Raw genomic sequence first — 13,035 nt, forward strand, 5'->3', positions numbered from 1 at the left:
CGCCCAAGCCGGCTAGCCAAGCAGGCTAGCCGGCCAAAGATCACAAGTCACCTCAGATCGTAGGTCAGGATGAGACCTTACGATTAAAGGTAGCTATGCATCTGCAAAAGGTACTGGATCGGGGCGCCCGACAGGTACGAGCGCCGGCGACCACGCCGCTGACCTACCCCGGCTCTGATCCATCACCTAGCATAGTGTCGGACCGTCACACTCCCACTCCATTACTGCACTCGGCGTGGGGAACAGTGGAGGCGGTCGTACTACCTGCCCATGACGAATCTCGCGGGGCGACGCTTGACGTACAACGCGTGCTCGGCGTCAACCTTACGCGAGAGCCTCATTGGCCAACCGGCGGGTCCCACGGCCAATCGAGACCATGCATCCGGCGGGTCCCACAAGCGACAAGACAAGACTCTAGTGGGCCCCTGGTCAGCCAGCGAGGCTGCCAGCCGGGTCCCACACTTGTACCCTTTATCCATATTGTAGGCCGGCGGGTTCGTTTATAAAAACCCCTGGTCGCCCTCCATGCAGGGCGGCCGATCATTCCACAACCGAACAGCACTATACGCTCACCAACCACAGAGAGAGGCAGAGACGAGCCGGCTGCTCCCCTCTTCCTCCTCCGAGTACAGCTCCAGGAGCAACCCTGTACTCTGTTCATACACATCAAATGCTCCGGCAGGATTAGGGGTATTATCTTTACGGAGAGCCCTGAACCTGGGTACATCGTGCGTCCCATGCGTGTACCAACCTCGTTCCCAGCGTCCACCATTGTCCCTTCGGTTCTCACCGACTTTAGCCTACCTATGGCATATGTTGTGAGTATTCACCGACACCACTTGTCAGATCATTCTGCTCCTCGTTGGGTTCGATACTCTTACTTATCAAAAGGACTACGATTAATCCCCTATACTTGTGGGTCATCAGCGAGCCATAGAAAATAAATGGATTTTTAAGAAGAAGACTGGCGCGGATGGCCATATGACCATCTATAAGGCTCGATTTGTCGCTAAGGGTTATCGACAAGTTCAAGGGATTGACTACAATGAGACCATCTCACCCGTAGCGATGTTGAAGTCGGTCTGAATCATGTTAGCAATTGCCACATTTTATGATTATGAAATCTGGCAAATGGACGTCAAAACAGCATTCCTGAACGGTTTTCTTAAAGAAGAATTGTATATGATACAGCCAAAAGGTTTTGTCGATCCTAGCTATGCTAACAAGGTATGCAAGATCCACGCTCCATCTATGGGCTGGTGCAAGCATCTCGGAGTTGGAACATTCGCTTTGATGAGGTGATCAAAGCGTTTCAGTTTGTACAGACTTATGGAGAAGCTTGTATTTACAAGAAAGTGAGTGGGAGCTCTGTAGCATTTCTCATATTATATGTGGATGACATATTGTTGATGGGAAATGATATAAAACTATGGGAAAGCATCAAGGACTTTTGAATAAAAGTTTTTCAATGAAGGACCTTGGAGAAACTGCTTACATATTAGGCATCAAGATCTATAGAGATAGATCGAGACTCCTCATAGGTCTTTCACAAAGCACATACCTTGAAAAGATATTGAAGAAGTTCAATGTGGATAAGGCCAAGAAGAGGTTCTTGCCTGTATTACAAGGTGTGAGGTTGAGTACGACTCAACGCCCGACCACGACAGAAGATAGAGAAAAGATGAGTACCATCCCCTATACTTCAGGCATAGGCTCTATCATGTATGCCATGCTGTGTACTAGACCTGATGTGACCCTTGCCATAAGTTTGGTAGGGAGGTACTAAAGTGATCCAGGAGTGGATCACTAGACAGCGGTCAAGAACATCCTTAACTACCTGAAAAGGACTAAAGATATGTTTCTCGTTTATGGAGGTGCTGAAAGAGCTCGTGTCGTAAAGGGTTACGTTGATGCTAGCTTCGACACAGATCCAGATGACTCCAAGTCACAAACCGGATACGTGTATATTTTGAATAATGGGGCAGTTAGTTGGTGTAGTTGCAAGCAAAGCGTCCTCGCGACATCTACATGTGAAGCGGAGTACATAGCTGCTTCGGAAGCAGCACATGAAGGAGTCTAGATGAAGGAGTTCATCACCGACCTAGGAGTGATTCCAAGTGCGTCGGGCCCGATGACTCTATTCTGTGACAAGACTCGAGCCATTGCCATTGCAAAGGAGCCCAGGTTTCACAAGAAGACCAAGCACATCAAGAGCCGCTTCAACTCCATTCGTGGATACATCCATGATGGAGATATTGATATTTGTAAAGTACATACGGATCTGAATGTCGCAGAACCGTTGACTAGACCTCTTCCACGGGAAAAACATGATCAACACCAGAGCTCTATGGGTGTTCGATTCATCACAATGTAACTAGATTATTGACTCTAGTGCAAGTGGGAGATTGTTGGAAATATGCCCCAGAGGCAATAATAAAGTGTTCGTTATTACATTTCCTGGTTCATGATAATTGTCTATTATTCATGCTATAATTGCATTAATCGGAAACTGTAATACATGTGTGAATATATAGATCACAATGTGTCCCCAGTGAGCCTCTAGTTGGCTAGATCATTGATCAATAGATGATCATGGTTTCCCGATCATGGACATTGGATGTCATTGATAATGGGATCATATCATTGGGGAATGATGTGATGGACAAGACCCAATCCTGAGCATACCAATAGATCGTGTTGTTCGTCTGCTAAAGCTTTTCTAATGTCAAGTATCATTTCCTTAGACCATTAGATTGTGCAACTCCCGGATACTGTAGGAGTGCTTTGGGTGTATCAAACGTCACAACGTAACTGGGTGATTATAAAGGTGCACTACACGTATCTCCGAAAGTGTTTGTTGGATTGTACGAATCGAGACTAGGATTTGTCACTCCGTGTGACGTAGAGGTATCTGTGCGCCCACTCGTTAATCCATCATCATATTGAGCTCAGTGTGACTAAGGAGTTAGCCACGGGATGATGCGTTACGGAATGAGTAAAGAGACTTGCCGGTAACGATATTGAACAAGGTATAGGGATACCGACGATCGAATCTCGGGCAAGTATCATACCGGTAGACAAAGGGAATTGCATACGGGATTGATCGAACCCCCGACATCATGGTTCATCCGATGAGATCATCGTGGAACATGCAGGAACCAACATGGATATCAATACCCCGCTGTTGGTTATTGACCGGAGAGGTGTCTCGGTCATGTTTGCATGCTTCCCGAACCCGTAGGGTCTACACACTTAAGGTTCAATGACGCTAGGGTTATAGGGGAATAGTGTATGTGGTTACCAAAGGTTGTTCGGAGTCCCGGATGAGACCCCGAACGTCATGAGGAGTTCCGGAATGGTCCGTAGGTAAAGATTCATATATAGGAAGTGAGTATTTGGTCACCGGAAGTGTTTTGGGCGACACTCGTAATGTACCGGGACCACCAGAAGGGTTCCGGGGGTCCACCGGCAAGGGCCACCAGCCCCAATCTATTACATGGGCCAAGAGTGGGTGGGAACCATCCCCTAAGTGGGCTCGTGCGCCTCCACAAACAGCCCAAGGCACATCAAGGGGTGGAGGGGGCAAACCCTAGGCATGGGGAGGCCACCTTGGGCCTCAAGGCCCACCCTAGGGCGCCTCCACCACCTTGGCCGCCACCCCAATGCCATCTAGGGCTGCCGCACCCTTAGGGTGGGAAACCCTAAGGGTGGGCACCCTCCTCCCTCTCCTATATATAGTGAGGGTTTTGGGCAGATTTGAGATGTTTTTTCTCTCTCTCTCGGCGCAGCCCTACACCTCCTCCTCCTCGTCTTGCATAGTGCTTGGCGAAGCCCTGTCGGAGTGCCACGTAGCTCCATCGTCACCACGCCGTCGTGCTGCCGGAGCTCTCCCTCAAACCTCTCCTCCCTCCTTGCTGGATCAAGGCGTTGGAGACGTCACCGGGCTGCACGTGTGTTGAACGCGGAGGCGTCGACGTTCGGCGCATAGATCGTTGCGAGTACGACTCCATCAACCGCGTTCTAGCAACGCTTCCGCTTAGCGATCTTCAAATGTATGAAGATGCTCTACTCCTTTGCTCGTTGCTGGTTTCTCCATAGATACATCCTTGTATGGCATAGGATTTTTTTTTAAAATTACTACGATCCCCAACAAACATGATCATGACTTTGAACCGCAATGACATTGACGACATCAACAAAGAATGTCATGATATGACAAGGAGAGAAATCTTGAAGAGGAGGATGCTTGCGTGTTACAATGGTGGCGATGGTTTCTCCTCGGGAATCAAAACAGATGATTTCGGTGTCGGAGTAGGGACAACTGTCGGATTAGGGACAAGTGCCGACATCAATGGATCCGGGGGAGTCGATTGATTCGGGGGCGGCCATGAACTCGATGGTGCATACTGAAGAACGATGATGCGTGAAGTCCTTTTGCGTTTGTCTTTCAAACTATGCTTTTATTTTCGCGTGCGAACTATGCTTCATTGTTTAAATTCGAATTCATTTGCCGGAATCGTTGTCAAATTCCAACTATGTTTTCTATTGCATGGTTTTCCGGCTTGCGGGTCGACGCGGTGACGCCCGAGCAGCCCCCGCATTGGCGACCCGTATAATTGCATCTTCTATGAATATGCTTTTATACGGGTCCGTTTTTTGGGGTCTGCTACTGTACGCACCCGCACCGACCCGTAAAACCCGTTTTTCGCGAACTCTAAACGACTTTTGCGGGTCAGCATTATACGGGATCTGCTAGAGATGCTCTTATCATACCATGAATCACTTGATCGCTCTCGATACATCATGTACCCTTTGTGTGTTGATCAACTTGATTCACTCTTTGACTTAGTCTTGATCAATCTTAAAACTTATCTTCTATCTTTATAAAATGATGCCTTGAAGACAAACATGAATGTTTTCATAATCTTCTTATGTAAGACATGCTTACAATAAGCTCAACTCTCACATGCCTATTCTTTGGATAAATTCTTGGATACCATCTTGATCATCTCATAAACTCCTTGAAATCAGAAAACAGTCTTTAAGAAATGCCTATGAACAAATACTTTGAATATAACTCAAGACAACTATTAGTCCATAGAGACTATCATCAATTACTAAATTTAAACATGTGGGCACAATGTTCCCACACAAATTCCAAAAGGTGATCACGAATTTGGGGGAAAAGTTTATGAATTTTAAAAAATGTTCACAAATTTAAAATTTCTTTTGAATTTCAAAGAATGTTCATCGATTCAATTTTTTTGGAGGAATTCGAAAATATTCTTCGCTTTAAATATGCTCGTGAATGTAAAAAATATTCATGAATTCCTGAATTATTTATGAGTTTTGAAAATGTTCACTAATTTAATTTTTTTTTCTCAAAATTAGAAAATACGTTTTAAAATGATAAAATGTTGAAATTGGAAAAATTAAAAAGAGAAAAAGAAAACAGAATAGATGGAAAAAAATGAACACCATATTAAACCGAGTGTGCACGTTTCCTTGCTATGGAACTGTGGTATCTCTCTAACGTACCTACGAGAGTTTAACTCCTGGTGCTCGTATTTATTCGTGACTTTATTTTAGGATTTTCCGGCAATGCGTATTTAATGTAAGGAGACGTTTTCGTCGACAACAAGACATTATGATAATTTCGTAAATGTAAGATAATATGTCAGTTCAGTCTTCTGAAGATGTTCATAGGAATCAAATGTGCACGTGTGCATTCATAGAAATGCATATATGAGCACTTTACTGTGTCACTGTGTGAGAGAAAAAAAAACGTTTCCTCGCTATGCGCCGACGCGTGCGATCAATAGGATCTGCCGTACGTGACTTGCCGGGCACGCGTGCTACTGGGCCGGCCCTCCTACATAGCAGTGCCGCGAGCCCGCGACCGAATCCGTCACCCCCAAATCCTAAACCCTAGCTCAACATCGCCTCCGCTCCCCCGCCCTCGCCTGCGCTCCGCCGCTCCCTCGCCTGCGCTCCGCCGCTGACCTGCGGGTGCCCCCAAACTCCGTGAAGATGGCGCTAGCAATCTCGATGGAAGCCATAGATGCGCGCGCGCGGGAGCTGGGGATCGACCTCGACTCCGTCGACCTCGACTCCATCACCCTCCCTCCCGGCGAGGACTTCGACATCCTCAGGTACCCATCCATCATCTTCCCAGCCCCGCCGCCTCCTTCCTACTACAAGCGTGGTCAAAGCGGGAGTCGCAGCAGCAGCAGCACCGGCTCTACCAATCCCGAATCAAACCTCTCAGCCGTGTCGAATCGAGCGTGCAATTGCCCTTCTAGGTTTTGGTATTTTTATATAGGAAAAAGCAGAAGAATCTGTTCGTGACCCTGGAACCTCGTCGATTAGAGAATTGCGGCTGTAGATCGTCACCATTAGCTAATTGCTAGGGTAGCGGCGGTGAAGGTTTAAACACGTTTCACAAGAATTGGCTTCTAATAGCTCGAATCTTGCCCAACAATCCAATTTCCAGGAGTGAAACTAATTCTGGGGCGTCTTCGCATTTTAATCTGTAGTTTTCCTGGCTCCGAGTATTTGTTGATCTTGTGATTCATGTTGCCATTCGATCATGTTTGGCAGTGACGACGAGGATTTGCTTCAGAATGAAGACATTCCAGAGCTTGAGATGGGTTTTGCAAACATTATTGTGGTGGACAATCTGCCGGTTGTTCCCCCGGAGAAGTACGAGAAGCTGGAGAATGTTTTGCGCAAGATATATGGTCAACTTGGTGTGATCAAAGAAGGCGGGCTTTGGATGCCTACAGACCCGAAGACGAAGAAGACCCTGGGCTACTGCTTCATTGAGTATAATACTCCGCAGGTTTGTTGCTTCTTGTCAGTTGCATCTGTTTACATATCTGCATGATGGAATGAGGCAATGGCTTGATTCTGTGTCCTTTTGCAATTTCTGTGCATTCCTACCATGAGAAAGGTCATCCCTACTCCGTTTGAATTCTGTATCCTGGTTAACTTTTGTACGTGGAACACCTCTTTTTTTGGTAGAGTTTGTTGTATTGCTTAGCGGTTGCGATTTTTTTGCAGTAAGATGATTGTTTGAAGCAAGACTCTGTACTTTTAGTTTTACTGGATTACTGTTATGACCAAATTTAATTAAATGCCCATCCAAATTTAACTCCACTTTTGCTTTCATAAATTGTTTTGCATTTTGTGAATGGAGTTATTCATGACCCACTTGGTTGATTGAAAGAGGATTATTTGACAATGTGCCAGGAAGCTGAGCTTGCTGTGGAAAAGACACATGGCTACAAACTGGACAAATCTCACATATTTGCTGTTAATATGTTTGATGACTTTGAGAAGTACATGAAGGTTCCTGATGAGTGGGCGCCTGCTGAAATCAAGCCATACACTCCTGGAGTGCGTGCTCTCTACCCCCCCCCCCCCCCCCCCCCACACGCACGCACGCACATGTTTCTATACATTACTAGAGGTTTTATGTAACGTGACTGTTATATATGTATGTCTTGCAGGAAAATCTTCTGAAGTGGCTAACTGATGATAAGGCCAGAGATCAGTTTGTGATCCGTGCTAGTACGTTCACGGAAGTGTACTGGAATGACGCTAGACGGGCAATGCCTGAGCTTGTGTACCAAAAACAGGTACTTCATTTTGTTTATTTACCTTTTACTTTTAGTTTTATTGGAAAATGGAAACTAAAGGTCATGGAGACCTATCATATATCCTATAAGGAGAACTAATTTATCCTGTACCCTTCTTCTTTGACAGTATTGGACGGATAGCTATATTCAGTGGTCCCCTCTTGGAACACACTTGGCTACCGTGCATAGGCAGGGCGCGCAGGTGTGGGGTGGTGATGATAAGTTTGTTCGTCTAATGCGCTTTGCTCATCCACAGGTACTGGTTTGTGCTAACCGTAAATATATGCAATATGCAATGTTCTTTTAGCTGACAGCTACCTATCACAGCTGAAACTCATCGATTTCTCTCCTGGTGAGAAATATTTGATCACTTACAGCAGCCATGAGCCTAGCAACCCCAGAGACACACATGTAAGTGAATGTGATAAAACTTCTTTCTTCTCATATCTTTTCTCCTATCTGACTTCCAATGTTATACTTGTAGAGGGTTGTACTAATTATCTTTGATGTACGGACTGGAAAAGTAATGCGGGAGTTCAAGGGAAGTGCTGATGATTTCACTACTGGTGGAAATATGGGTGTCTCTGGTGTTTCATGGCCTATCTTCAGGTGAACCCACTACTTCAGTACTTCGAAGTGAATGCACAACTTATTAGGTTGTCATGGTTTGATTCTTAGTATGTTTTAATGTGTTCCTTTGAAGGTGGGGTGGTGGAACAGATGATAAGTATTTTGCTAGGCTTGGAAAGAATGTTATATCTGTCTATGATACTGAGACGTTCGCTCTTATTGATAAGAAGTCCTTGAAGGTAGAAAATGTGGTTGACTTCAGTTGGTCTCCCACTGATCCTATCATATCACTCTTTGTGCCTGAATTGGGTGGTGGAAATCAGCCTGCCAGGGTAAGTACAAATTGCTGCAGCTACCTCTTTCTTTTTTATGCAGTTAGCATCAAATGCTAAAGTATGTGTGTTGTGTTGAAAGGTGAGTCTTGTGCAAATTCCGGGCAAGGAGGAGATTCGACAGAAAAACCTTTTCAGTGTTAGCGACTGCAAAATGTACTGGCAGAACAATGGAGAATATCTGGCTGTCCAGGTAGACAGGTACACAAAAACAAAGAAGAGCATTTATACTGGGTTCGAGCTGTTCAGAATCAAGGAACGTGACATCCCAATTGAGGTCTTTGAACTGGACAACAAGAATGACAAGATAATTGCCTTCGCATGGGAGCCTAAAGGTCACCGCTTTGCTGTTATTCATGGTGATGGGCCTAAGCCTGATATAAGTTTCTACACCATGAAAGCAGTCAACAATAATGTTAGTCGTGTGTCCAAGCTCACCACACTCAAGGGCAAGCAGGCCAATGCATTGTTCTGGTCTCCTGCTGGGCGTTTCATTGTTCTGGCAGGGTTGAAGGGTTTCAATGGCCAGCTGGAGTTCTTCAACGTTGATGATCTTGAGACCATGGCAACAGGAGAACATTTTATGGCGACCGACATCATGTGGGATCCTACTGGAAGGTGAGCTTATTAATTACTTCATGAAAATTTTCTTCTCGTCACTATCCGGTGATATTTACAAAACCAAGTGTTAAAGCAATAATAAACATATACTGAATAGGTTATAGGAATTACCACACCTTGAATACTACGAACGTGGATGCTCAGCTGGAATAGATGGAATTTTAATCTTCTTCAACTGTTAAAACAACACTCACCCCCAAATTGTACAGACTTACTAGTTGAAAGTGACACTAATAATATTGTGTTTCATTTATCGTGGATTGATATCCTTCTAATTCAGAAGAACTAAAATGTGTTTGGTTTACAACGGAGGAACTAATCTGGTTTTGGAACTTGCTTGTCCAGATACCTCGCAACCGCAGTTACCTCGGTTCATGAGATGGAAAATGGTTTCCACATCTGGTCCTTCAATGGCAAGCTAATTTACAAGATCTCAAAAGATCACTTCTATCAGGTAGAGCTTTCATCCATCGTCCTTTGTTGTTTGAATCTGTTCATTGCTGCATCCCTCTTTAGTACTAATAATGCTTTGCCCTTTGCATGATATATGGTGCAGTTCCAATGGCGCCCAAGGCCACCGTCGCTACTTACTCCTGAGAAGGAGGAGGACATCTCGAAGAACCTCAAGCGGTACAGCAAGAAGTACGAACAAGAGGACCAGGATGTGAACGCCCATTTGGACTTGGAGGAGCGCAAGAGACGGATGCAGCTTCAAGAGGTGTGGGAATCATGGGTCACCAAGTGGAAGCAGCTGCACGAGGAGGAGCGAGCATTCAGGATGCAACTCAGAGGCGGGGAGGACAGTGACAAGGAAGAAGAGGCGGAGTACAAGGAGATTGAGGCCGAGGAGCTGGTTGATGTCACAGAGGAAACCGTTGCCTTCGACCTGGACCAGGAGTGAAAGTCTGCTGAATGTTCATTTTCCGCTTGTCGTGTAAATTGCTGTCGTTTTGCATGACAGGCTCCTTTGATCTTTCTAGTAGTGCACTTTTAATAAATACATTGATCATGGTTATGGAGATCAAAACGTGTGGTTGGAATGCTGGTGATCATAATCTCTCTTTGCAAATGTACTGGAATCACTTCCCTATTATCGTCAGAGTTTGCTCATCAGACAGACATGAAGAGATGAAAATAATCTAGACGGTTAAGCAACCAGGCACCCCAAATGTTTGGATCATAATGTGGATCGTAATGTTAGGAAAGCAACTTATCTCTATTAAAGGTGCAAGGGGCATATATATATATATATATATATATATTACACATGACTTGAGGTGCAAGAAAAGTAAACATAGACTAATAAGGACTCCTAGACTAATATTAATAGTCTAATGAGGACTCCTAGACTAATACTAATACTAGCATTGCATTTGAAGAAGTTTAATACTAAAAAAAAATGATAATCCAAATCCGCGTCTTGAGAGTGTCGTCGTAGCATGAAGAGTTTCCAAACCTTGCCGAGTCGTCGAAGGAGAGAACGAAAAGATGGCACATCAGAGGTAGACACCGCATCACTTGAAGATACTTCCTCCGTTCCTAAATATAAGTCTTTTAAGAAATTTCACTAAGTGACTACATACGGAGCAAAATGAGTTAATCTATACTCTAAAATATGTCTACATACATCCGTATGTAGTTCCTTACTAAAAACTCTAAAAAGACTTATATTTAGGAACGAAGGGAGTATAAGATAAGTACCAAGAGAAGATGGGTTGTCAAAAGAAGATGACACATCAAGAGAATAAAGCATTGTGCAGAAAATCATAGTCCACAACAACCGTCGGCGAAAGAAGCTCGGCGGATAAGGCACGATGGACGTAGATCGACAATGCAAAAGAAGTCCAGAAAATCCTATAGAAAACAACAAGGTCAAGTATGCCACAAAAGTTGCATAGAAAGAATGAGGACCAAAGAAAGGCTGACGGACTAAGGTATGGTGGACTCGCATGGCATGAGAAAACACAAATTATCAACGGATTTGGTGGACATAGCGAAAAACAAGAAAGCTAAAAGCTAGGAAGCATACACGACACAAAGATGCAAAATTCATCGTGTATGTAGAAGACATTGTACTTTTTTTAGCTAAGCTGCGAAGTAGCAGCAGAAAGTAGCTAGCAGTAGCAGCACATGGCTGATAGTAGCACTACCAGCAATGCACGACAGGTAACACAATAGATAGTAGCACCACGTAGGAGCATCCCTATCCAGCAGCTAAGCATCGATCTGGATGGGAGACCCTGCTGTAGGGTTGTTGACTTGTAGCAGCCACCCGGGGCTGTGAGGCGACGTTGCAGCGGCCTTCGTGCGCAGCAGTGCTGGCCCGAGCGGAGAGCAGGCAAGCTGACGAGAAAGCCCGGTAAAGCTGATTCGTCCAGGCACCACAACGGACGCCACGGCAGATCTGGCTGCATGACGTCGACACCTCCCGCTCCGGCCAAGCCTGCGCATGCCTCTAGCGCTGCGAAGAGTGCGAGGACAACAGGGTCGTCCAGCGGCACCACAACGGACCGGGAGCCGGCCGGACGTAGCGGGACAGGGAGCAGGTCGCGGCGGGTGGAGTTGATACCAGATCGAGGTAGCAGCGACCTCCAGATCGAGGGAGCAGCGACCGAAACGAATCGGGAGCCGATCGGACATAGCGCCAAGAGAGGAGATCGAGCGGGGAGGCCCGCAGGGATCGATCGTGATGGAGAGATTGGATCGGGAGGGCGAGTTGCTGCGCCCGAAAAAAATAACCTAAGCTCTAATACCATGTTAGGAAAGCAACTTATCTCTATTGAAGGCCCAAGGGGCATATATATATATATATATATATTACACATGACTTAAGGTGCAAGGAAAGTAAACATAGACTAATAAGGACTCCTAGACTAATACTAATAGTCTAATGAGGACTCCTAGATTAATAGTAATACTTCCTAACACATAACACAATGTAGAAAATGCTAATTTTAATCCTTAAACCAATTAAATACAACTCATTTAGATACCAATACCTAGAGACAACTAGTTAGCGTGTACGTGCATTTTGCACGTCTTTTAAAATTCAAAATTTGAATTGTTTTTTTATGCATTTGTAAATTTTTGCATGGTACGCACAATTAGAGAATCATAACTGGAGTAATCATTACGTTTAAAAATATTATGTTTGGTATATTTGTAGGACGAAAAATTATAATCCTTTCTTAGCATTACTACCACAAGATACAATAATGACTTAACGAATTTGAACATAAAGGATGGTGTTTTGTTCAAATTGACCATGCACACAACTCACGTTTGACACTATACAAACACGACACATTTTTTACACAATCAATCATATCCATTCATAATAATTACCAAATTCATTGGCTAAGATTACACCACAAATTTGGATCTGTTTCAGAAAATAGCCATTATCTACGAATCAATAATTGTTTTTTGATTATTTGAAACCGTTTACCCATTGTAAATTACTATTTCTGATAACGAACAAGGAAACCATTTTCTATTGTATACAAGAGCAAGATATGCTTATAAATGAACAAGGAAGGTCTATATGGGTATTATGTACTCAAACTACGGATCAACATGAAACTTGGGTTTCATAATTTTTCAGTAGAACAAGGCATATTACATCGAGCTACATGAGATTTGGTTATGATATTTTCATACAAAACATACTCCATCTCCATGGATCAATAGTGCAGAAAATGGCCGATGTACATAAACCTCAACCGAAACCTGAAGTTGTACTTAAGCATTGCTAGCATAGCACCTAAAAAAAATTGATCTCCAAAATGCTACATATTGGTAATGAAGTACTACCAGCGAAAGAGGACAGACCTGTACCGGGGTGGGGGGTGTCAACCGTCAATGCCAGAACT

General features: G+C 44.4%; 1 protein-coding gene across 1 annotated transcript; it reads left to right on the forward strand.

Annotated features, from left to right (window-relative positions):
* Positions 1–5,911: 5,911 nt before the first annotated feature.
* On the forward strand, positions 5,912–10,218 carry LOC123447805 (eukaryotic translation initiation factor 3 subunit B-like). Its single transcript, XM_045124486.1, has 11 exons — positions 5,912–6,152; positions 6,601–6,841; positions 7,252–7,398; positions 7,512–7,640; positions 7,768–7,896; positions 7,968–8,051; positions 8,125–8,249; positions 8,344–8,542; positions 8,625–9,160; positions 9,509–9,617; positions 9,720–10,218. Exons 1-11 carry the CDS (start codon positions 6,031–6,033, stop codon positions 10,062–10,064), a joined length of 2,166 nt encoding a protein of 721 aa, XP_044980421.1. The 5' UTR covers positions 5,912–6,030; the 3' UTR covers positions 10,065–10,218.
* Positions 10,219–13,035: the final 2,817 nt, after the last annotated feature.

The sequence above is a fragment of the Hordeum vulgare genome, chromosome 4H, assembly GCF_904849725.1.
Source record: "Hordeum vulgare subsp. vulgare chromosome 4H, MorexV3_pseudomolecules_assembly, whole genome shotgun sequence".
Taxonomy (NCBI): Eukaryota; Viridiplantae; Streptophyta; class Magnoliopsida; order Poales; family Poaceae; genus Hordeum; species Hordeum vulgare.